At 37.7% G+C, this 27691-nt stretch overlaps 1 protein-coding gene, 1 long non-coding RNA gene and 2 other non-coding genes across 4 annotated transcripts in view; 2 read left to right on the forward strand and 2 right to left on the reverse strand.

Annotated features, from left to right (window-relative positions):
* Positions 1–441: 441 nt before the first annotated feature.
* On the reverse strand, positions 442–523 carry Trnas-aga. Its single transcript has one exon. It is a non-coding gene; the product is annotated as a tRNA-Ser (tRNA).
* Positions 524–1478: 955 nt separating this feature from the next.
* On the forward strand, positions 1479–1552 carry Trnat-agu. Its single transcript has one exon. It is a non-coding gene; the product is annotated as a tRNA-Thr (tRNA).
* Positions 1553–3797: 2245 nt separating this feature from the next.
* Positions 3798–27691, reverse strand: part of LOC125225268 (tyrosine-protein kinase Drl-like) — a 60203-nt gene continuing 36309 nt past the window's right edge. Inside the window, exons 2-6 of the mRNA XM_048128885.1 lie at positions 13953–14080; positions 6209–6895; positions 5770–6086; positions 5360–5656; positions 3798–5035 (exon numbers count right to left, since the gene is read on the reverse strand). Of these exons, the coding sequence (XP_047984842.1) occupies positions 4924–5035; positions 5360–5656; positions 5770–6086; positions 6209–6895; positions 13953–14080 (1541 nt within the window). The 3' untranslated portion in view covers positions 3798–4923. The remainder of the gene's footprint in view (positions 5036–5359; positions 5657–5769; positions 6087–6208; positions 6896–13952; positions 14081–27691) is intronic.
* Positions 19817–23998, forward strand: LOC125225269. Its single transcript, XR_007176970.1, has 3 exons — positions 19817–19827; positions 23328–23329; positions 23785–23998. It is a non-coding gene; the product is annotated as an uncharacterized LOC125225269 (long non-coding RNA).

Consider the following 27691-nt stretch of genomic DNA (forward strand, 5'->3'; position numbering starts at 1 on the left):
CCCCACAGTCTGAGAATGTGACAAGTCATTATTTCGTACTCAGTAAAGTCTACCGATCACAACGATACCACTTGTCAGCAGTATACTCTCCAGTCACATCAACTTTTTCCGAGACCCTCTCGCCGCTCTACTAATACGGAACACAAATAAACCTTTAATAGCCGCACAAACCGCTAATTTACCCTCTTTAATTAATCGAAAGCAAACACACTGGGCCGCGCTTTTTATACACCATTACAGTACATAACCGACCCTTTTCCTAACCGATAAAAAATGCACTGACAGGTCCCCGAAGCTACCGTTACAATTTAGATAAGCATGCAATGCCATTAATAACCTTCAAAATGCTGTAGCTCAATAAAAACAACCATTACAAACACGCGAAAACGAACGTATCACATAATAATGAAATATAGATTGTTAAAAAAATGCAAAAAGTTTCGCAGTCGGTAGGATTCGAACCTACGCTCCCAGAGGGAATCTGATTTCTAGTCAGACGCCTTAACCGCTCGGCCACGACTGCTGCGAGTGTTTAGTCGAAATTAAGGATTACTTTATACTCACTTGCTAACTTCAAACATGCTGACAACGTTGCGATTGATGAACAATGATGTCTTCAAAAGATTGAATAAATAATAAATTGATTGTGATTATCAGACATTCTAACTTTTCCAGCAATTTCGGTGCAGCATGGTAGAAATAAAATAATTCATACGTGTGTTCTTCTACATAGGTAGATGAATAATTAAAACTCATTTTTAACCCCCGACGCAAAAACGACGGGGTGTTATAAGTTTGACGTGTCTGTCTGTCTGTCTGTCTGTCTGTCTGTCTGTCTGTCTGTCTGTCTGTCTGTCTGTCTGTTTGTCTGTGTGTGTGTCTGTCTGTGGCATCGTAGTATTATTAATCCTAATTAATTACTTATTAATTACTTATTAATCGTACTGTTATTAATCCTAATTAATTAACCATTCCAGCTGGCTTCGGACATATAAATATTCCTAACGCAACAATGATGCACCAAAATTGCTGACAAAGTTGACATCGTAACTTGATAACGCCTTTCATGAGTAAGTGCGTTTTCACATTATCCGAACCGATATCGGATGTAGGACCAATATCCCATACATTTAAGCCGCCATCTTTGATTTTTACCATTGAAATCCTTCCGACATCCCATATCGGTTCGTATAATGTGAAAATTCACTAAGATGATTTTTATGATTTTGACTTATGATAAAAATAATTATCCTTTTCAAGAAGTGACGGATAGAATAAATTGATGTAATACATGGATATAATAAAGAATGAAACTATTGAAACTTGAAACACATTGAACAGAAGAAAATGTATTCAAAATGTTTAATTATAAATCAATTTAGCAATAATCACTACGTGTGTGTACACATTAAACATTTTTTATCTACATACGTACATAGGCAGAGAACGTGACTGACTATTTCAGCCGGGTCACACGTGGCGCCGTGGCTTAGTTGGTTAAAGCGCCTGTCTAGTAAACAGGAGATCACGAGTTCGAATCTCGTCGGGGCCTATGTGGATTAATTTTTTGCGTGCTTTTTGTTTCATTTATTTCTTAGATTTAATTTTATTATATAGTATATTTTCATGCTTAGAATTTTTATTAGTAAAACCCTTTTATATTATTTTCATATTCATTTTTGTGAACTGTAAAATTAACATATCACCCCGTCTTCAATATCTCCAAGTTTTCAACAATTCATTTATTATTTTCAGTAGTCGAGTACCAATAAGCCACATTATGTGTATGTAACTGGGTTGCTTGATGCTAGCGCTTAGTAATATTGTATTAACCCTTAAATGCATAGTGATTATATATGCATCATGCATTTTTGACTATCTATTGACAGCATGTCATAATTCAAATTTGAATAAAGATTTAATTAAGATATAATAAAGATTTATTGTCAAGGTGCATTTAAGGGTTAATTTGTCGTTACAGGAAAATCGACAATCTCTATCCAGATGTATAATAAATGCGTAGAAAATTTTATGACAGGAGCACCTCTTTGTATATTTATAGGAAAATGAATAAGTTGCATATTTTTAGCTGCTAAATCAATAATGTATATCACAGCTCGGGTGGCTTATAAAAAAACCTTGACGAGCTGAACTGTTAAATATTATGATGCAAAAAGTTGTATGCATACCTATTTGTTTTTAATGTTATCCATTTTACGAATCCCTTTTTAATCCTCGCCAGTTTTCGAGCACTCGATCAGTGTAGAGCGAGATATCGGAGATATCGTTTTTTTTTTTACTGTTATTTTTTCCATTGTTATTATTTTTTTCCTGTATTTTTTTTTCTTTTCTGACACTGACTACAATTTGGCGCTGAGTGGCTCTACTCGCTCTACCCTCGATCCGGCCCCTATCAGAGTATGCAGTTACGTTAGTGGGAAATCAAACAAACAAAGTTCATAGTAATCACTCGTATATTCACATTTTTGTCATTTTATATTATTTACACATGTACAAACAAAGGTACGATAATACTCGCCCATACACAGGGCACTTCGTCTTAATTATTTTACACAAGTAAACTTCCTCTTGAGTTAATCGACTTTTCAAAATAAAAACATGCTGTTGCGCATTTTTATCCGATTTTTAATCAAATAAATAAAATAATTATACAAAACATTAGGTTTTCAGATGTCTCAAATTTATTCTTACATTTTATTACTTATACCCTAATAATCTCGTAAGGTCCAATATACGAAGGTGCCATTCGTAAAATATACCATGGTTTCGGTTTCCGATAAATTAAACTTATCGGTAACCGTTTTGGAAAAAATAAGTACCTATTTATCTTTTTGCTTGAATGGACACAATATTTTGAAAACAAGTGAAGCTAGTTACTTATGCCCTGAATAATTTTATTGCAATATTAAAACTTTGTAAAAACGTTTAATGTTGGATTTATTGCCCTATTTATTATTTAAAAAAAAACTTTACACCTTACGAGTTTATTATGTCAACAATGTAATTGGCAGTATTGGCACTTGTTTAAATAGCTGATTGCAGCGTGGTTTTTTATTGCGATAATAAGTTGCACCACTAAATTATCATATGTTCCATAACAATGGATATTTACTTGTTTTCTGTTACAATGTAGTGAACAGATGCTTGTGTAATCACATTACAAGAATCTTACTTCAAAGGTTTAAGGTATATTTTTAAGTATCTTTTAAATTGTCAGACCAGAATATAGCTACTTTTTTAATTAAGTAATTAAATTAAATACAATTTCAATAAAAACAAGTTTTGTGTCAATAAAAGCGGAATTACGATTTTAGGAATCTGATTTAACTATGATACTACTCTTAAAAATGTGGTAGTTCATCATGACAGGAATTGTTTTATTTGTTCTCTAAGTGCAATGAAGTAGTAAAATAATTTAAATGAATTCACTTTAAAAAATGAAAAGGTACATTTCTGAGACACCTAAAACTACCCTAGTTTATGACGGCAATAAATTTTGATACAATTTTTACCTTGGTATTATTTTGGCACGTAACACTAGCAAGATAATGAACAGTTAAGATATTTTATGATACAGTTTACTACTGAAGTAATTTATTGTCTAAAAAATTCTTTGAACAGATTAAAAATAGTTACAAAGTGCACTTTTTAAACGAAGAAGTATCTACTATATGTTGGGTGCCTGATTGGCCTAATTATTTCAATACTTAAAAGATACAGTACAGACTTCCTTGTTTAAAAATGTTTTATTACAAAGAAATTATTTTCTTCAATTCGTTTACATTTTATCTTCACGGCCTGTTACTCAACTTTGGGTACTTACGATATTATAATAAGAGTAGGTACTATAAACAGTTTACATTAAAATTTTAAGAGGCTATGAAGTGAATAACACGACGTAAAGATCAGTAGATATCAGAGATCGTGAGCTATAAAGACTGCTAATACCCACATAAAATTGTGTTCCAGCTGTTAATGGCGAATTTATTTTATTAAAATGTTTTCTTCATAAGGTAAGTTAATTGTTAAGTAACTTAGGGTCACTTGCACCACCGAAAATGGAGGGTTAACCCACCATTTTACATGGAATTTGGCAGTCGACAGCCCATTAACCTTGAGTTAAGCGGGTGGTGCAAAGTGGCCCTTATAAATAACATGACAAAATATGAATTTTAGCAGTCTGTAAAATTATGTGTCTAGTCTAGGTAGATATAAGTTGGCAATATAATAGGCAAAGTCGATTAAATTGTATTCTATACCAGTCTTAATTTAGTTTATATTTTCTCTATTAAACATCTAAAATCTTTCATAAAATCTGAGGCACATTTAATATACGTATCATACATACAATCACAATGTAACTAAACTTTAGTTCTAATCAATATTTACAAACCAAGTTTAATCTAGTATGGCAGTAATGAGGTTCCAAACAATAATTAAATTTATAAGTAAATTAGATGACGATTATCTTGAATTTGTACTTCGTAATGTTGGCACAGAACAAATTATTATTTGAATATCACATCCAACTAAGTCAACAAGATAAATAGTTGAATGCTCAAATAATAATTTATCGTATTAAAAAGACAGAAGACGAATTCAATATAAGCGTCACCCGACATCTAAAATGTACAACTAAATAAAATCAGTCTCTGTATATAATCTCCACTTTTTATTCAAGAACACGAAAGGGTAAAACGCACTTGTTTAAGGCCCCTAACGTTTGAAATATTTTATTGTTCTATCCATTGTCTTATTTTATTCATCGCAATGGTCTATTATTTTCACAGTAGAAAAAGTTTGATTTCACTGTGTTTTTTTTATACACTCTAGTAACTTTTGTTCACTGTGTTCACTGTTGTTTCACTATGTTCGTTGACTGTACACAAATAGTTTTTCACACTAAACGAATCTCGTGAGTTGCGTGTGGAAGTCCCTTAGGAAGATTTGTAGCTGCGGCAGCGTGGGCCGATCATCGGGCGACATGGCCCAACAGTACGCCATTACTGCGAACCTGAGAAAAAAACATTGTGTTAGAAGTTTTATGAAGCTACTTGAAAGAATCAAATTCCGAAAGTTAGGATTCGGGATTCAAGGTTAACTTCTCATTTAATTTACGTCTCCTCTCTTACGGAGCGTTAGATTTAAATAACTTTTGCGTATGACAGAGCTGTATGAGACACATGAGGGCATTTTTCCAACTAGGCATATCCGTTACAATATTATTTCCAGATAGTTTTATTTTAAGTTCTCATGAGAATACTATACTACTAAGAGTTGTGATGTGATAATCTCAGTGAGAATAGAGAATCTTAAACTTAAAATATAAAGCACTTACAATTCATCAGGACAGTTCGCCGGCTGTTGTAACCGGTACCCGTCCCTCAGATACGCTGCGACCTCGAACGGGTCCACCTCCGCGTACGGCTGGTGAGCCAACGTGGTCAACTCCCACAGTAGAACCCCTAGCGCCCAGACATCGGCCGCCGGGCTGAACTGGCGCTTGCTCAGCGCTTCGAGCGCCAGCCACTTGATGGGCCGGTTCTCGTTGTCGCCTAAACAGTGGTAGTCGGCGGGGAACAGATCGCGGGAGAGGGCGTTGTCGGCGATCATCACTCGGAGGTTTTCGTCGACACTGTTCACAAAAAAATCGTCTTAGAAAACAACACTTAGGTATCAATCAAATCAATAGTATTTGATATCATAAAAGAGATTTCTCCACAGGAAAAATCGAGTAGGTTTACTTACACGCAATTTCTGGCTGAAATGTCTTTGTGTAAGACATGTTGCGAGTGCAAAAACGCTAATCCATCCAGCGCGTGTAGTGCCATTCTGACGACATGTTGTGTTGTAAGCGGCGGCGGCGGTGGTACGCTCCCCGCCGCCCCGCCTACGTTTACTCCTCGACACGCCAGAAGGAATTGCTTCAGGTTTCTCCAGGTAGCGCCCCATGGGTACAGGAGGAATGGAGCAGTTTGGTCTTCGATGCTCACGCCGAGCACTGATAGTACACGCTCATGGCGGAGACCGTAGAGCATGCAGCCTTCTTGTAGTAGCAATGATACCTGAGAATAGAATGGTTCGTTCAGTTCGTTGAAAACATGCTAACATTGAAACTCTCAATATTAAAATTTGGTCAACTAAAAATTCATAACATAGTGTGTGGGTTATATAAATATTAATTTACCTGCACTTGCGACGCATGTTCCGCAACAGTCTTGACAAGCACCTCCTGTTCCCTGGCATCCTCATCAGCATACGTTCCCTTATACACCCTGCCGAAAGTTCCCTCCATTGCTACCGAGCGCAGTCTGACACGACATCTTTGAATCGTCAACTCTGCTATTCTCTGTTGCAGGTCCCTCGCTCGCTCTTCCGCTGCGGCTGCGGGAATGGAAGTAGGACGGCGGTAGCTGGTATAACTGGCTGCTGACTTGCAAGAGGAATCTGGGAGGAAAGCATGTGCATCTTGTTCGTCGCTGCGTGCGCGTCGGAGTTTCCTCGCTCGGGCTCTACAGGCTGCTGCCGCCACTGCGGCTATCAGAATCGCGGCGCCTGCACAGCCAGCTCCCGCATAGAATATGTCTGCTGATGTAGGTGCCTGAGCAACGCTGTCAACCCTAACCGCCGGCCTCGGTGCATCTTTTAAACAAATCTTCCTCCTTCTGAAGTGAAGCGTGGTGGATGTTGATCCCATAGAGACGTTCAGAGATATCGTAATGTCCACTTCGGCGTCGACAGTGTGCGTGCACGGCAAATCGATTTTCCATGTTCGCGGTTCCGTCGGAACGAATCCTTCTCTTGTAATGTTGAACGTAGGTGGGTGCATTGCGTTCGCATTCGATACTACTTCCACGTTTAGCGAGTACGGTAACTGCAACAAAAGAAAGAGAATTTAGCCAAAATTCAGATATACAAATTATTTCGTACCTAAAGAGTATTTCGACGACATATGCGAAACAAATGTTTGATCGACATAAAATTCTCAGAGGACCATAAAACCTATCGGCAAAAACAGATTCCGCAAGAAGCGTTAACCGCGCCTTGGGAGCCCAACGCGGGTCCCGAGCACTTAACTTTTTATTCAGATTTGCTATTTCAATTCCATAAATAATACCACAGAGGTACGTGAGCTCATTGCATGTCCCGCCTATGTGGAGTAACGGTAACGGTTCGGAGCCATCACGACGGTAACCGTATAAGATTGACGGACAGCACGCGAACACGGCGCGGGATCAAATGTCGAGTCACCGCCGCGGGTGCACGATGCCGCTCCTTTATAGGAACACCCTGTAGCCGTGAGGTCAGACAGCACCGTGTACCTACTCAAAAATGAATAATACTCGCATAATTGGCATGCGAGAAATGCATCGAGAATTTACCCGCATGTTAGGCTATGTAAATAAACCTAGCTAACTTGGACTTCCTGAATTTGCATTAGGTGTGTGTACAGTCGAGTTTACGCTAGGTCAACGAGGTTTCCTTTACCGGTGGATGTCAATGCCTGCCACTCAGTCGTGAATAGTATCCGCGGTAATAAGCTGTCTTGAGTTGTATTCGGTATCTGAAAGACATATTTATGAATATGTACGTGAGATCGTTACACGTTCGAGAGCTTACTGAGGTTTGGTTGCGGCGGAGCTAACAAGAGGAAATAAACACGTGTTTCACAACTACAATTTGGGAGTATGTAGATATGATTGAGTGCCGACTTCAAATGCACGCCGCGTGTAAACCGGCAACTTTTATAATGTAACGATTAAATTAGAGTCATTATCTCGTTACTAGGCGGGCGGTGAGAGCAAAGCAAACCGAACTATTCCCCGCGGGCGCGGCAGCTACCTAATTTATTTTGAATCGGCTGTGTGCATCCCTAATTCCTAGTATAAGTTGGTCTGGAAATTCGTAACAATTACACGCATTGCAGATCACACTTATTATGGTTTGCCTGTGCCAGGAGTGTTGTCAAGCCAAATAGTCGAGGTGTGACTCTGAAGCTAATTAAATATTATCACTGCGAGACAATAGCGGCGCGATCGCTCATCGGCGCTAGTTAACCGGTCACCAAATATTTGCTGTACCTAGTCAAAGGCGCCGACTGTAAATAAGGGGCCACGATCTGATAGCGCCCCACAAAGCCGCGAGATGACGATAAGCCCCGCCTGATCGCAAGCATATTCGGAACCTTTGCTTTTTAAATCCACTCGCTCCCTGCGGAGATACAGAGATTCAAAACCTAGCCGCTACCTAAGCAATAAAAGTGCCGCCTGCATATCTGTTTAAATTTCGCTGAGCTCTTTAGACTTCATGCCGCATAATATATGCAGTGTCTGAGTGTCTCACGTACTGTACTGTCTAGCAACAAAATTTTCAAATGGGCATATGCCTATCTGAAATTTAGGCTCTGCACAAACAAATATACCTACAAATGTGCGCCAAATACAAGAAGTCCCTTCCACTAACTTTTTTTCGTAAACTATATTATTTTGAAGAATTTAAATTGAAAATGTTGTTGTACCTTGTAAAAAGAACAAGCCGATAAACAAAAGACACGGCTTATTTAAATATTGTTTCTATTATCATGAAAAAACAAGTAAAAAGTTAACTTATCATAAAATTTTACCCACGTCCCGGATTCAAATGGCGACGTCTCGTACTGCAGCCGTACTTATGACTTGCAAATGTCCGTCCTAAATAAGCAGATGTCTTATTGACAAGTTCACTGAACTTGTTTGCGCTGTTCTGATGCTGACTACGCATTCCCTACGCTCGCCGAGAATGAGATGGTTAACATTTTTCCTCTAGCCATTGTAACTGAGTCTTAAAGATTTGTAAGGGATATTAGGAGAGTACTTATACTGGTTTGCTCGAGCGTACGATTCGCGATAGCTATTGAGATAGCATCCTGATGCTGGCCGTTGAATATGTAAAGTGGGAGTCGTCGTGACGGTGACGGCTCGTATCAAAGTTCCGCGGAGTGGTCAAGTGGGACCTTTGTTTGGAAAGGGTTGAGGTGAGAGATCAAAGAACAGTATTTTTAAGGAAATCTTTAAGCGGATATTCGTTGTGTCTGGCAAACCTTGTCCAACGTGTATATTACCATTACCACATAACGGTAATATACCCATTACCCACCTATTTAAATTATGAATTCACCTATCCATAACCCAACTAAAAAAATATCGTATGCAACGCAAGTTACATTATATGGAAACATTGGAAACACCAAAACAAATAAATAAATGCACATATTTGGTTAGCCAGGCGGGACGCCAGAAGCCGAGGATTTGCATGAGGACTGAGTGAGGAGCGATCAAACAGGCCGACGGATAGCTGATTAGTCAGGAAAAAAGCGCTGTCGGAAACATCCGCTAATGGTGCGCTCGATGCTCAGTACAGTCCGAAGCCTGTGGAGTCTGATTCGAAGAACTATATTCAATTCTTCGAGAATCGGCACTAGAAATAAGTCGTGATAGTCTTGAGTTATGAACTTAATATTTGATAAACATTATTCAACTCGGTCATTAGGTTATGTATCATTGTGTACATATTATGTATACAACTATGTTACTCAGAAATCGAATACAACTGAGCCTTCACTTACTAAAAGCAAGCTTAAGATTGAGTCCTGTTTTCAAAAAGATAAAAACCTTCAGTCTAGTAACTTTGCCAACTGTTAACTAGTTTATATTTTATGAGGTTCTTACAGAAAGCGCATTTCTTATCGTTCGTCTAGCATTCAAGCTGCAGAATAACACCCCTGAGGTACCGATCAACTGGCGAAGGCAAGACAACTACGTCTAAGTTACTGCCCGAGGTTGACTTACTGTAAACAACTTGCATGCTCTAACTTTTTCTTTTATCATGATCATGTTGTATTACGTTTCCACAAGAAAATAACAAATATGGTCACATATTTACTCTATTTAGCTTTTTAAAGACTCGATAGACTAAACCTTAACATAGTTTGACGAATTCTTCCAGAACACTCCAAGTTAAACATAAATAACAATTGTAAAACGTAAAAGCAAATGGTTATTGCAATTTAGTGTGATATCTAGTTTATAGTGAGTTGTTCAAACGACTGGCTTTACGGCTCAGCAATAACTCGGTTTTATTGAACGGCCAGGTAATTCCAATTCAGATATGGATAGAGTAATGTCGGGCGATAATAGCAACAGTTTGTTTACGGGCCATCTATATTCTGCCGCGCGCATTTCCATGAGAATGGCTTGTTTGCCGAGGCGGGCCGCGGGAGACTGCATAACTTACCTGTTCAAGTTAATTACAAAGTTTGGGAGAAGCCAGAAAATGGCGTGGCTAACAAAAACTTCAACTAAGTACATTATCAAGTATAAGTTGCTGATTGAGCTTTTGTTCAGCACAAGACGTCGTCCTTATATGAATAATTCTCACGGTTTCATATAAATTAATACCTACTTGGTGTTGGGTGACAAGAACAATCGTTTTGTATTTAGTTGCTCAATTAGAACAACGAGTTATAAAACAATTGAATGCATTGCTGACTGCATAAGAAGCTGATTGGGTGGTATATTAGAATGCACATACGCCAATCATTTCCCATTAACAATCAAGGCATCGTAAACGGAATACCAAGTAACTACACAAAGATTTATTTCAGACAGTATTTTAAGTAACCGATACTCGTAAAAGACTCATTCTTCAATTTATCCTAGAGCTTAATGCTCAGACAATTTATGTTCAGTTGAGCGTTCACAAATTGTGAACGATGAACATAATATTCCAAGTCAAATATAAGAGACTAAAGTAAAACAAATGAGTCCTCGTTAGAGCTATTCGTGTTCAAAAGACGACCATTAGTTATGCTTCGTTTAGAATTCTGTTCATACACGGGATTACCATAAGGTCCTATTGTTTTTATCAAATCGATTGTTCAGCGGTTAGTCATTGTTTAATGTTCGTATAATCAATCAGTATTGGAATTTACTTCCTTCGACTACAGTATACATACATACGTTACTTTGAATTTTATGTAAGTATTGTTTCATTTTTAAGAGAAACCAATTGGAATGAAATTTCAAAAAAAAAAATCTTGTCTTACGTAACGTAAAATTTCTAAGAAAGTTCTCCATTTATCAGTAATGTTCTACAACTTGTGTACTAAACTGGCAACTTTTGTATCCTTCTAAGAAGCTGAGAAAACCCGCCATGTTTAAGCCTTATAGGGAGGCTAGACGACACGACATCAGCGTCTACATGTTTTTATTCTGTAGAAGTCTCATCAATTCCCGACAAGTATCTAAGTACCTAGTGAATACCAAATGACATCTAGTTAATAGATTCTTGGCGCCTCCAACAAAATGTACTGATAATTTAAACACTCTTGTTATCTAGAGAACTATCGGGTCTAGTTTTAAAATTACCTTGAAACTTTGAATTAACAAGCCAGCCTAACAAGTATTGGGAATTTTACATTAAAGAAATTATTAGTGCAATTAATGCTTCCTATCACGCTACGCTTTCCGCTCTTTAGTAACAAATCCGAGATAAATGGTACGATTTATTCAGTATATTATAGCTACCTATTTATGTACATTAGGTATATTTATTACACTTATCTTTATGTCTGAGTAGGTATTACAGACGTACCGTTCTTCAGCTGAAGGCTCTTTCAACTTTTTGCGACTGTATGCCGTATAAAAGCAGTTAAAAGCTTTTTTTTTTCTCCTTCACTTTAATATATTCAAATGACTTATCAAAATACAGCTTATATAAATTTTTTGTTTGCCCGGGGCATCGTCCCTAGGACGCTTGCCGCGTTTCCTCGCTGTATGGCTAGCCGCTCAGCCGTTGTGCCAGGAAATTGGCCGTGCGTAGGTCACCAGACACCCAGACAAGTTTGGTGGAAACCTCCTTCACGAACTGCTTGGTGTCTAGCTGATTAGGTAAAGCTATATTTGGTTAGGTTATAATTGACAATGTTTAACAACAGTTCCTACTTCTATTTCAACGAACATAAGAAAAGAAAAGGCACGTATTTAACCGGGCGACTAAATAACCATAGAAATGGGTATCAAAAATAATAGTTTGGCGACTAAAATGGGGCCTCAAATTATTTAAATATGAGGCAGCATTTTAATGTCATTACGGCTACGGTTTATTCAGACGCGAGTACCAACTATTTATTTGGCAACTGAATTATTATATTGGAAACAATTTAAGAGATACAGTTTAATCGGAAAACGGCTATCTATTAATATAAAATACACAGTTCTTTTAAAATATTTATATAGCAAATTAACATAAAAAGTACATTTAAAATTTATACATCGGCACTCATCACCTGAGCTGTCATTTTAATAAAAAAAAGAATTCTTATAAAATATAATGGTCGACAAAATATTATACTTATGGGTAAGAAATTAGGTGTTTGGGAGTGCTGGCAACTTCGACTCTATACAATGAATTTAACTTTTCATGACGTTTACTCTATCGAATCTAAGTCCGGTCTTACGCAGTCTTGACATCAATCTGAAAGATTCATTTTTTTGGCAGGAAAACCTTACTTAGAATATGCCTTTTCATAAATCGTTCCGCAGATTTTATAATATCGAATCTTATGCTAGCATAATGTTAATGAGCAAAATAATCTTCTAAATTAAGAGTATTTCCGTAGATTTTTGTTTGCATAATATTTAGGCAGTAAAAAGTTGTCCATCTTCTTCCTATTTCTGTTTTGATAATGAGTCTTGTGTGTTTGGGATGCAAGATACCTAACACTCCTCCTCGCTGCGCTCGTCGTCGAACCTAACGGTGCCTCTGGGACTGTATTTCATTTCCTTTTTGCTATTGTTGTTTTGTTCATACAAAGTACCTAAGAATTATGCCATAGCAAATTTAGTAGGACTTATATTCTACTAAAAAAATAATCTAACCCTAACCCACTTTTCTGCTAGCAGAAAATAATTCTGCTCTTGTACCTCTAATATTATACTATACGATTATCACGGTATTTTTTTTAAATACCATGTCGGTGGTAAACAAGCACACGATCGGCCTGATGGAAAGTTTAGTGGTCACCGTAACCTATGGATGCCTGCAACTCAATGCGCGTATCATATGCGCGTTACCGACCCATTAGAAGGTTATACACTCCTTTTTGCTGTGTACTTATTATAAAATTATATGATACGCGTTCCCTTATAGAGATATTTAAAAATAAAATAAAATAAATAAATAATGTTTTATTTCAGGCAACACGTACAGTTGTACACCCACATCAGTAAAATTTAATTTAATAAAATTTAAATACTACTCGAGGTTTACGGGTCGCAAATACGACGTTTGAATAGAATAAACATATATTCGTGAACACAGGCAAGACAAAATACACGTAATAACAACAAGACAGAAAGGAATGAAGTGCCACGAAATGACCTCACCTCAGCGTGTTGCTGGTGACTTCCAGCGCTGATCTTCCGATCCATCGGTACGTAGCTACCATCAACCCGTTTTCATAAAAAAAAAACGATTTTATATGTGTTTTTAAAAAAAACATACTTCCCATTATTTTTTTTTAGTTGCCTCCGCAATTTAAATACTACTTTAAACGATGAGCTAAGTATAATTATTTAGGTGCTAACATCTATATGACTACAAATATTAAAAATCTCACGCTTTAGAATACTAGGTGCCAATTATTATTTTAGTCGCCAAAGTATTGTTTAATGTTCCTCGGAAATATTTTTGTCGCTTGAAATTTGCTGCCGTTTTTTCAATAATAATGATGCTTAATATTTGAGGCTCATATATTTTTTTTGTCGCCACAATATTAAAACACAGCCAAATTATATTATTGTATGCCCGACTTAACTTCCCGTTTAATATTTTAGTTGCCCGGTTAATTATATGCCAAAAGAAAATACATAGGTGTTTACTGTTTAACTTACCGGTCTCCTCGTTAAGCTTTGCCACGTAAAATGCAGTTCTCCGATGGTGGCCGGCACTGGCACCACAAAGTTCAGCGCGTAGAAGTTTATCTGTCCCTCTCGCACGTAGAACAGTTCCGCTGTTAGTCCTGAAACAAAAGACAGAGTACATGAGTAATGGAAATCATTAGAATGTTTAGAAGAAACCATTCGCGATATTTTTTGGGTTTTCGAACAGAAAATACCAATAAGAATCTGTGTGATGTGTCCCGCTGGGTGATTATTATTCAATCGGACTGCAGAAGACCGTGGTGAACGGAGAGCTTTTATACACAAAATAACGTCCTCATATGGTCGCCCTCACAGCCATCGGGAACCGAGGAAGAAGAGAAGAATATAATAACCGACCTTCTTCAACATATCCCTAATACGAAACGTGATATAATATTATTGGACGACACAGTAATTAAAACAAAGATAATAATCTCTGAACCAGCAGACCAGCACGCATTTTTTTACCAGAGAAGCTATAGAGGCAAACTTCTACAAAATCAGTAAGCATAAATAACACACGTGCGACGCCAGGCAGTCTACCGCATTTGCCGCAAATTCGGCAAGATGTCGCGTAAACAACAGACTGAAAGGGCATTCATAGATCAATCCGCATCAATAACGCACGGTCCGAAAAAGGCCAATACAAAGCCGCGGCGAGATCAAAGCAGTTCAAAAACACCGCAACTTGCGCCCGCGCCACCTGCCGACCTATTCACAAAACTTATACGCAACTGTAAGATCTTCTTTAGTAAAACTTGACCTCCTTATCGTTTAAGATCACTGCTGTAACAGAATTGAGTCTTACACTGGTTTCCATGTGAAGTGGGTATTGTGAACACGCTTGGCTCCATGGGAACAGATAAACCGACATTTAAAACAAGTCGAGAATAAAATGGTAAATCGTCCAAAAACCAGTAGCCCCGTATTTCATTTTTTATGGCCCTCGTTCACATCGTTAAATTGGAAGATCCCCGTTTCTGATAAGCTGCAGAACATGATTTTATTTAGTTGCTTTGATAAGGCCAATTTAATTAACCAGCTAGATATCTCTCTAGGTTTGCTCTCAGATTACTCCTGATTTAGCTGCGTGTCTTGAATTAACTATCTCCTCTCCTAAGTATTCTCCATTATAATATAAAATAAAAAAGTAACATATATATATATACATACGTACGTTGAAAGCTGTAAACAATAAAATATCACATTACTAACACTTGGCTTTAAACTTAAGAAAGCAGTCGTAAAAAACAATAATTTCGTAATAAAGGTCTTCCTCCTTATAAAAATGATACTTCGTATGACCATTAAAAGTAATATGAGAAGATTTTACAAGAAAAGATTATGAGATATTTCCTGCCTTGCAGTATTTCCGAGAAACATTAATGTTTGCTGGTATCTCTTGTTATACTAGTAAAAGTATTTAATTTAATCTAAAGGTAACTCTAGTATAATGATCATCCTTTCGACCGATTTTAAACATGGCAATTGGATGACTTTTATATCATTTCTCAACTACTTACATAAGTATTTCATTCACACAATAAACCCGACAATCGGGTCGTGGTATAATTTGTTAAAGTGAAGATAAATTGAAAAGAAGACACCACAGTTATTAAATTATAGATAGTCATTATTAACAAAACGAGAAATTTTAATTGTTTCCACATATTGGTACGCGAGTGGAATAAACTACCAGAAACAGTGATAAGTGCTCCCTCAGTGAACAGTTTCAAAAACAGACTTGATAAACATTTAAAACTAAAATATAAACATTAAGTATAGAACAACAAGTGCAGTGATATACACGCATCAGCTATCAGCTGCTAGTGTATCAAATAATATAATATAATAATAATATAATATTAACCAGTTTCGAATAATTATGCGAATATCCTCCAAAACACACTACAAGTTGCGAACCCTCGTTATAATCTGTTTGTTACCTATAACAATTAATTAATCTAATATATGGGGTCTGCTCGAATCGTATATTATGACTAAAACGGGTTTTTATTATAGCCCAGCGGATACGTGGACATTCAAAAAAGCCGCGTGCAGTGTAAGTGAGGCATAAATTTAGGGCTTTTTGGTTGTATTGCCACTACCCTACCTCTACAGTCACGCTTATAAACATGTATACACTTTTTCAATTTATACCACTGGAATAAGCCGAATATGTTTATACTTATTTATGAACGGGACTGTACTGAGCATTTATTGTCGCTAACGTTATAAATTATATCCTGTGTAAACTACTAATATAAATTTTATAGACGTAATAAGCAGGGTTCCCTCGTTAAATTCGGGGCCAAATTATTACCTATTATGGAAAGTAAACATTTACGGACAGTATAATAAAATTAATACAGTGTGTTTATTATTACAAGTTATAGATAAAATTGGTAATCATAAATAAATATTATTTTTATTCATTATATTTAATTTAAGTTTTTTATTTTATATTACTTAAAGCAAATACTTATCCAAAAAACAATGATTTTATGCCATAAAATAAAACTAACGAAATATTTTTATACTCTGCTGAGTCCGCTGTTTTTTTATTTATAAAATATCTTGAGTAGTCCATTAACGCCACATGACACTCATTGAAATAACGCAATAATTTCAAATGATAAAATCCTTATGAGCAAATACCATTATCATAAAAAATCCGACTAGTCATACACCTTATTGCAACAAAATAAGGCATATGTGTTGTCAAGTCCGTTGCATTACATTCACTTTGCCGTGCCAACCGTTTCATGCAAATGAGATACTGTGGATGCGATAAAATTAATAATTTGACGCCGTTTATGGTTATTTGTTTGTTTGTCGTGACACGGCGATTACCTCTCATGTCATTTGCATACACGACAGTCATAATAACTGATAAGAAATGGACTCTAATTTGTGGTAATAAGCTTTATGGTTGGACAGTGAAACGTGTCGATGTCAAGACAACTCGCGCGACCACTAATCGAATCGACACCTTCCACTGTAAATTTATACAAGACGCATATTGATTATCTAAAAGACAACGCATCGCATGTGTCTCGATTTTTAGTACCTACTGAAATCCATTTAAATGTATACATCGTTTAGACATGTCTAGGTGTTAATTAATTATTGTAACTAAATTATGTATGCATTTTTCTCGATCAATTTCTCTTTTCTCCTGAGAAAAGGACATGACGAGATGCGAGTACTGTTACTGTTTCCCATTCATGGAAGAGGCTGGTGAATTACTCCAGTTCCCGTAGGTACAAACTGTTGGAAATTACGTTAAGAGAAATACTAACTGAAATGAAATAGAATACACGACACAGTGAAGACATTTTGTGAAATACCACAACTCGACGTCCCGCCAGTTTAGTGCCGTGCTACAAATGGTGTTAAGATATTCCAACCATTAAGATGAAGACCGATTAAAAAATGCAGATGCCACGTAAATTACATAGTAAAGTTCTGTTATATACCCATGTTAAGTACCTACTTAAAAGGTCCCGAGCGCGGCTACCGGGCGCGGCGCGTTTGAAGCCACGGCAAAAAGAAGCTACGATACGACAAATAACAGAGATAAGCACCAAGCTCCATCGGCCGGCGCCCACTTTTTGCTCCTTATTTAAACTAATTTCTAAGAGAGCCGCTCTGAACTTCCCTTATCGCAAAATTTGTTAAAACGCATATAGGTTCATACGGCGCCGGCCTAATATATCACCTTCCACTCATACGAGTCTTACATACTCTTTAGTGATCTTGAATCTATAGCTTCATCTGGATTGGAAGTGAGATTAGATGGCTATACGATACCTACTGTATTATGAACTTACCCTCCCACCGCAAGAGGGGTGGTGAATAATAAAATATTAATAAAAGTCTATTGTGCTGCAAGAATCGTCGCGTGCTTCACTATTGACGCTATAGCATTCGCACCTCCGAATAAAGCGCTCATTACATTCGTACAAAACCCCATTTGTAAGGATAAAATGGCGACGCACAATAGACTTGATATTTCATACGTCCCCTCCAAGATATAAAGATTTTAGGGCACAACACGGGCATTATTCTGAAATTATGCGAGGCGACGAAGGAAATAAAATAAAAGTGCAGAGGTGGTTGAATAAAGGTGTGCAGAGTTATGCACTCGAGTGAGGGGCTCGTCGGGAAAATGTCGTGGTTTATTATTCTGTCGCCTCCGCGCAAAATGCCCGCGCAAGGCAGTGTTTTTTTTAATGTATAATTTTATTAATAGTATCCTCAGATGCTCACTATTTATCATGTTATGGTAAAATTAGAGATACCAGGCCCATGAAACAAAGTGACACAAGACACAAAGTACATTCTGCACAAGTGTTATCGTTTTTATGAAGAAGTGTTTCTGTCGTTATCGACAAAATTGGGGGACCTTTATTTAAGGATGGTGCTGCTATGTCAATATAAGAACATTAAACATGTGCGCTTGAAGGCATGCAATAAGATTTTCGATTATTTGTTGTATTACTTGCATATTCAAAAATAAACCACCAAACAGACACGGCAGAGGTGAAGCAACAGGAAAACCACCAGACACTAAACGAACAACAGTTTACAGCCTCGCCACATCCCATAACAAACGATAAGGTAATCATAATACGCATGCAGGGAGTTCAAATGGCGGACGCCGTTAACTTCGATACATAAAAACTGTATGTAATCGGTTCGATGCATGTTGCAATGGCGACAGTTTTATTGGTTGCTGGCGGAACGGGGCGTTATCCGGGCCAGTTAGAATAATCAACGTCAAATATGATGCCTTGTTACAAAGGAACGAGGTACGAATTTAAGCAAGGCATTCTGATTATAACACTCGATCCACAGCAGCCTCATATCTGTAACAACTGTCCATAATAAGAAATCACATTTTATTTTGGCTCAGTAACAAGTTCCAGTTCTTTCGTTTGAACTACATAATCCGTGAATAACATTTCTGCACACCTTTTGCCACACGACGAGGACATAACGTAAATGGCTATACACATTTGCGTTTTATTCCTTTCGATTCATTTTTATGACAGACCGATTTAGCGTCATCCATAAAGAGTATGGTATGCATAAAATTGTGCTATGTATATCAGAAACGAGACACAATGAATTCCATTAAAGGTGAAATTTATAGCTTGAGTCGCAAGCAAATTGTCTGGTTGTCGTATTAGACCGTTGAAAGGTAATAAGTTGTCGTGTAAGACGCGCGTGGGCAACCTAATTCAGCCGTTGGTCGTATAGCAAGTTTACATTGCGCAGGCATAGACAGAATTAGACTGGGATATGGCGACACGGCCCGCTCACAACAATCAACACCTACAAATCAGCTTGTAAAACACCTTAAGGCATCATAAATTAGTTTATTTTAGTGCTGTTTACACTAAAACGAGGAGGACAGGCAAATGTGAACACTAAAAAAACAACTATAAAAGGTACCTATTTGTAGTCTACTAAAATAAAAGGTAACATGATATAAAAGACAATAATAGACAATAATATCATAATCATGTTTTGTATTAGAGATCCGGAAGCAATGTGTGAAATTTGATGCCTTATAGTCTATTTGTCAGTCGGTTAACCGCTTTGTCCTTAACAAGATTCGTCTTAACAAAGACATTCTAAACGATCCCTTTCACAATGATTTGTGAATTAACGCTCTCAAAAGAATAAGCGGAGGTGTGAAGACGTCTTCTATATACGCTTGATCCCTCTTTTGTAGTCGGATAAATATATTAAATAAGTAATTTCATCGTATTAAAGCTGTGAGTTAAAAATACAGCGATTTTTAAAGTACCAAAGTACTCTTAAAACGCACTACATCGTGGGTTAAAGCAGCTTTAAGAAATAATAGCAAAACCTCAGAAATGAGGCTCAGATTATGTTTATATACGCCATTAGTACGTATAGTCTAGCACTACAATTTTTATAACGATCGCCGACAAGCCTGAAACCGCTCTCATAAAATGGAGCTTAATTTTCTCTCATTGAGGATTTTTCTCTTGAAATTGAACGCAAGACGACTGGCGCCCGTTTTACGGTTTCCTCCAATCTTGTCTGATTCCGCCAATGAAGCTGAATAACAACTCTAACAGGATCTTTTATAGACGAATAAAATAAGTAAAATGCCGGCGGCAATTCCTCGCTGAAGGGGACTGTTGTCTCGTAAATATACTTAGTATAGTGAATTAAATAAAACCAAGGTGTAATGCATAGGTGTGCTTAAGCATTTCTAAGGGTGCACGGGAAGCGTAGGCGACATCCAGGGGTGGATAATACGAGTAATAATCGCCGTCATCCTTCACCGCCGTCGCGCGCCAAGTTACCCCGCCCTCCCCTCGTGTTTATCACGAATGCAATTACACCTACACTCGTTTTAATTGTGCAATTAAAACACACTAAAACGTTCTTAAAATAAAGTTGATGATGATGAATCAATTAAGGTCTAAATGACATTACTAATCCGTACCGCTTTTATACTAATTGCGATACCGACATCTGATATGCGAATGTTTTTCATTTACAAATGAAGTAATTGGGATGAAACAGCCAATTAATTTGTGGTTAATCACATCGTGTGATACGCATGCCGTCACCCATATCGACGGAATTAGTCAAGGGTATTTTACTTTTATTTTGGAACCGGCTCCTGCCGTAAAAGGTACGAGGTGCCGCATCCACTGCGGGTATTTTAGGAGTTATGGCGCCGCCTCTGTTTGAACAAGGACTTGGATGTGAATTGTTCTGAATCCCTCGTGAAAGTGAAGTATTTTAAAAATATCCGAGCGCTTATTGACCCGTTGATGGATGCCGCCTTTTTGCCCGCGTGCCCCGGTTCGGCTTCGACCTAATCCCACTGAATTAGTTTGACAGTCGGTATCTTTTCCTGATTTTTTGCGGCCTAAACCCCAGATGTTTATTGGACTCTCTTAATTATGTGAAACGACACGAAAACTAGGTTCATAAATCTCCTGAAGGCGTCAAAGCTTCCTTGTTACATAATCATTAAAATTACTGTATTAGGGTCGTTTTATAGGTGTATATAGAATAATATTCAGTCGTTACGGAGGCGTAAGTAAACGAAATAATAAATAAGGTGTTGTAATAAAATAAACAGCAGTGTTTACGAGGCCCACCCTGCGAGTGCTGCGTTGACGGATTTATCCCCAGTGAGGCAAGTGTTGCTTAATACGTAAACAAAAATGCGTATAAGGTGTCGCTGAATATTGCGCGAACACCTACTGTGAATATATCCTCTAATTCTCATAGCATTCATTCGAAGAATGCTGTACTATACACCAACTACATTCGTAGTACATATTAAGCTTATCGTAGCGTATATTTATCATATGAATTAATGAAGAATTATCATTTCAAATAGGTAATACAAAGATTAACCTGAATAACCTGATACAACTCATAGAAGTTCCACAACAAAAACACCATTTAAGTAATTCGAAAAAACTCTTACAGCAGCCATTCTCAAAGGCTCTCTGGGGGCTCCGTGTGAATTTTGGTTACCTGATATGCAACTTCAACTCTCTTCCATTAAACCAAATATTCACCAATTGTTAAAAAAAAAACAGTTTCATGTAATACCTTACATTAGAATCTAATGATTTGATTTTACTATTATGATTACTTATTAAAATAAAGATTGTCTTAAACTATTTTTTTTTAAACATTTAATTTAAGGGTTCCGTCAGATATTTTGCTTTCCAAAAGGGTTCCATGGGAAAATAAGTTTGAGAACCACTGTCTTACAGATTCATTCATTCTGTTACAGATAGTAAAATCTATACTTTGAAGACCTCCCCGGTAACTAGCAGGTACAACGTCTAGTCTACTTACGTACAGTCGTACATGATATAAGTGAACTGCCAACAAACGCATCCCCCACCGTCTATCCTAGCTGCCTGAAAGTTCTCTAATTTACGAGATCAAGTGCAGCGGGTGTTAGTAAGAAAGTTATGCGAAACACGATAACTATTAAACATGTTATTTAATAAGGGCTCTCCGGAGTATTTGATGTGCACTTGCTATTTCAGTATCCAATAAACATGTAGTTTCATTGATATTGACATAGATGAAATCTAAACAATGACGTTGGCGCAGTCTTTGATCTGACAGACTTAAAGGTGACTCACGAAGCGTGCTTGATATGATCGGTCACCTAAGTCATGACGCGTTAGTCAGCAAACGGTATTTTCACTCAGACACCCTGATGGGAAGTGGAGAAATATGCCACTAATTTAGTTAGACAGCCTAAAAATTCTATAAAATATGAGACTGTAAATATTTAATTCAATCTGATTATATTTAACAAGCTCGAACTCATCACGATTATCAACAAACTCCAGTGTAGCTCAAATCATCCTTTAAATCCGTAAAGTAAATTGAAGCATCGTCAACACTAGTTGATTGGATCATTGGAATAACATTGCAACATGCAATCACGATGATTCAGTTATCTTATCGAGCTAGCGTTAACGAAGCAACTTCATTATCGACGTAGGTGCGAAACAGAGTGCAATATTGCAATTATGCCAAGGGGTGAAGTTCTGATGCTGTTATCACTTTACGCTCGCAGTCAAAATCCTATGCTTTTTATACCAATATGTAAGAGCTCTTCAATTACTGATAGGTGCAATGGTGATAGGTACCGACTGATTTGAAGACTTACCTGTCGACTAGCTTGTGAGTCAGAAAGAAGCCTCTATGGAGGCTTTTTTTTTTTAAAAGGTGTCATTAACGCGCACCAGGAAAATATTATGTCGGAATATCAATCTGCTCTATTTGTCAATTTACGTAAATATCTCGAAAGGCCATTTCCCTGGCAGCTAGAGTAATAATGAAATTGCTTATCGCCGAGCCCCGGAGACGGTCGTGATTGCGGAGAACGGAGCCGTGCTGGCCTGCGGACCACAAACACTGCAACTAGAACTGTTGTTAATGACGCCGACAAGCAAATCCTCTCAGACAAACCATTGTAGATAAAGTAGTCGATTGTGCATTATTGCTGAAGCTTGTATCAACTATCAACTTATACTAGGCACGAGTTTACGATCAGGACAAAATAGGAGTGCTAGATCGCAACGGCTTCGACTACCTAATGGCTCCGACAGTCACAAAATTACACATCCCCCAGGGCTTCGCAAACAAAACAACGGATATGCAATCTGAAACTTGTAAAAAAGTTACCCATTTCTCTCAACAACTCGAGTGGCGAAGGCTCCGTTGACACAAGAGAAAAAATATCAGGGGGTGTTATTTGTTCCAATCACTTGCCGAAAATACACCTCCAGACATGGACCGATGTAAAAGTGGTCTTTGATTACGCTTAACTATTATGGATCTTAGTGTCAACGCTAAATGGGTTCGCATGGAAGATAATGAGACTAAGCTGCTTCATATTCTAGGTGAATACATGGCGGGGATAAAAACCACAACCGCACTCGTGACATGTTTGTAAATGTCGCGGGAATGCGGGATCACGTGAAACCCGCGTCAATTTCGTCTATCGTTTAAACCCAATTACCGAGTCGGGCCACGTGTATGGCTCGACTAATATTCCAAGCCTTATCTGTGGATTACTATCCTTTCTGAAAGGTTATCGTACGGTAGCCTGCCACTGGGCACTGGCCATCCATCGTTTATCGTGACCGAATGCTATACAAGATTTACATTCTTAGATAAGACATACGGATGATAATGTGATCTTTTACCGTACTTGAAAAACTCCGGCGTTAAATTTTAGAGCACGCTTAAAAAAACTTTTAAGTATAGTCCATTTCAAATACGAAGGCCCGATGGCACTTGAGACGGTCAATTAGCGTTAACAATAGGATTAGTGATAACAAAAGATACCTGATTGCACCGACAAAAAGATTGCACCGACGCGTGCCAATTTGAAGTGGGCCTAATTAGATAACAAAAGGCAAACATTATGAGCCCTATTGTTAAGTTTCGAGTGCCATCGGGCCTTCGTATTTGAAATGGACATACCACCTTTTATACACAAAATGCATTTTTCGGAAAAGAGCGAAGGAATTCAGGACTGTCAAACAAAATTAAATAAATTGCTCTGATTATTAGGTTAGATTAAGATCATAATATATATGTAATGAACTATTCATAAGAGCTTGTAACTAGGCCTACATGAATAAAGATATTTTGAATTGAATTGAAAAATTTTTATAGGAAAAATTTGAGCATCAGATGTTCAAACATGTCTTTTCCGGAAAACCATGAACGTCATGGAACCATGGTTTGTCAGTGCAATTCAAATAGAAACTGTGTACCGAGTGGAGGTGTCCAATGACAGAAGTGACAGAACACACGAACACGCTTGGCAAATAACGCTCACCAAATATTATCTGACTGCCACAGTGTATTATGTCGTGGATTTGTACTAACATGCCACGGCAGGACGGAAGCACGGGACTATTTGCTCAGAGACTAGGGTGCGGGACATATTGAAAGGAAACATTTGCTGCTGACAACCAACTATCTAAAATAAATCACGATTTACATCTTGTCTCGATGCTGAGGCGAGGAAAGTTTTGCCCCAAGGTGTAAATTCTGCGTAGACTGCAAAAAAGCAATTTACTGAGAGCTGAGAGCCCTTGAGAGTTTTGTTTTGTTGGGGATGAGCTTTCGAGCAATGCTATGTTTACAAGCAGTGCATATTGTAGATTTTTAGTGTGACCTCTTACTCGGAAGGACGTGACTCAAGCTCAGCTAGGAGTGTCACGACTTCACAACAAACATCACAGAAAAAATAATAATTTCTTAGAGCGTAAAACGAGACTCGATAAATTAGAATCCGCGATCGGGCGGAATCGCATGCAACCGGCAATTATCGAGTTGGCAACCGTTCAGAAAATATAATTTACGCCGCCGTCGGACACGATGGAAATCATAAAATTTAAACATCGCCTGCAAAGTAAACAATGGGCAAAAAGAGCAAAACGGTCGGCGCGAGCCCTCGGCCTCCGGACGCCGCGCCGCGAACTCGCATTTTTTTACTCAACTCTTTTTGAATATCATAAAGTATTCGGTTGTTAACCAGCATAGCTGCGCTGTTCCAGCTCAATTTGAAACATTTTCATTATAAACGGTCTATACTTGACCTGTTCTGTTCATTATAAAAATGTGTTCCGGCGTTCATTGTTGCCAAGGAGACAATAGGATAGGAAAAAGAAATTGCTGTCCTGTAAATGTGGCTGTTCGTTGGAGTGGAAGTGACACTATTTTATTTATCGGCGTTAATGGAGCGGCGTGCGCCGGACGGGGTTATTAGCGATCTAATTATACGGTTTTCCAGGGTTTCCGCCGCGGCCTGTTCCGGCTGCGCCGGCGACGGCCCGTCAACCCGCCATTCGCTGCGCTTCCAGGGGTGTCATTCTAGTCACCAAGACAAACACAATAATCCAGCCAGTATAAATTCGCTCTCCAGTTACACATAAAAGTCTTATGAATCACGAGATCATGTTACAATGGTTCGCCTGAAAACCAGAGTCGCTTGTGTTAGGAATTTGGGTCTTCACGGCCAGCCCTAATGTGACGAGCCGTGACGGAACACGACAACTACAGGATTGGTTAATTTATTTTATCAAAGGCAGCAGGTTACACTCGTATTGGATGTGACGGGCGCCATATCCCACCTGTTCCCTTTAACAAGGCATTGTTAGTAAAATTAGAAATTCTAATCGCTGATGTTTAAAAATGTTTAAGCAAGCGTGAGATTCAAATAGCATAACAACAGAACAAATTCAATTAATTTCCCAGACACACCACGATAACATCTGTTCAGAATATAAAATACACCGACACGTCCCGTTCCTTGTTTAAAGCCCACATAAAAATGAGACCCCGAGCGCCTGACGGTAACGTGAAATAAAAAACCTCACGTATAAAAACTACCTACACGTCCAAGGAGATCTTAAATTTTGATCTAACGACCCTGAAAGGATCCATTATTATTAATAACCGATGTCTAAATAAAACATACGACGAACATAAAAATATGTATAGGAAGAAAAAAAGGAGTTTTGGAGTGGGGGTCATTTATTAACACTAAGGAGCGGTGAATCGAGATAAAACAAACATGGCGGGCAGCGCGCGCGCATATAAACATGAAGTTTATCGTGGGAGGCTGTCACAACAGCGGCCGGCGCTGACGGCCGGTGAAAGCTAAGACACCCTGTAATACGACATATGAGATGTTATCGTACCCACAAAAACATTTGAAGCCTACGCGCGCCTTGTAATTTCTAATCTAACTTTGAATTCCATCACGTTTCGATAAATATCTAATTTAATAAGTACTTATATGCGTTTATCACAAAAATAGTACGTTTTTGATTTGAAGTATAGTGTAAGCATCACAATGAATAACATTCTGTATATATAGCCTTATACTGATCGTAGCTCATCTGTGCATGGGCTTAACGAATGTCAACAGTAAACGTCAGATTTGGCGGCACTTCACTTTTAGGTTGTAATAGTTTTTGTACGGATTGTAACTACTGATAGTAGATGATTAATGATTTGATTAATGTTATATTCCTGATTATTATTTGACACTGTAATTGAAGCAATCAATGTAATAAAGCAAATGTAGCTGGAAGCAGTGGTTTAAATGATAAACCCCCATACCGGAGCTCGAGGGCCACGGACATGCCCTCACATGAAACTGGAAGCAATAGATTAAATGATGGATCCCTGTGACTGAGCTCTTGAGCCTTGGCTTGGCTCACATCTCAGAAGTTGGATAAAGGATCTAATGTCCACAAGGTGCGTAAACGTCACTTGGCCTTCTAAAAGTTGGTTTGATAATAGAAACTACAGAAAAATGTGTATAAATGATACAAGATTTCATTAACTTGTTCGATAAGAGGAGCAAAAGACAGATCGTTTTGTTTACTTAAAACCAAAAGGTTTTTGTTTGGTGCATAACTTTGTTTTCAGTTGATCAAATTATTAACCATTTCTTTTGTATTGTTTGTTTTTGGGCTGTGAGATGAGAAGCTGCCATACACAAAGGAACAACTCAAGGAATCAAACAGCTGATGTATGATGAGAGGTACTTTGGTGAAACTAACTATGTCATCAGCACAAGCCTTGAACATGTTGATAAGGATATGAAATGCTAGATGGTAAGAATGGCATTGGACAGAATACACAGTATTCTGGTGCAGTGCAGGTACTCAGAGAAAACTGATTAACACATGTAAGTTGAATGTATACTTATTCTTTTGGATGGTTTACTGAAAAGTACTGAAAAGTTTTTTTTTGTTTAGACACATTGGTTATATAGTACCTATATATATGTATGATGAAATATAACAAAGATAATGATATAGATTAACAATCCAAAGTTTTAGCTATTATGTAAAATGAGAAAAGAGCTTCAAGCAGTAGCATGCTAAATTAAATTGTTAGCAGGCTATGTCGGGTTTCAATATAAAGAGATTTTTACCAAGCGGCACACAGGTCATATAATATATAAACTGTGGTTCATAAATCAGAATACATAGCTCAATAGATAGTTCATGTACATAATTATATATAAAATATATGTATCAGTTATTTGAGGTATAAGGTACAAAGAAATTAGTTTTGATTCCGTAGCGCAATATTTATTTATAAATATTTTGAGATCTAGGCAAATGAATACTACAATG

Source organism: Leguminivora glycinivorella, chromosome 4 (assembly GCF_023078275.1).
Source record: "Leguminivora glycinivorella isolate SPB_JAAS2020 chromosome 4, LegGlyc_1.1, whole genome shotgun sequence".
NCBI lineage: Eukaryota > Metazoa > Arthropoda > Insecta > Lepidoptera > Tortricidae > Leguminivora > Leguminivora glycinivorella.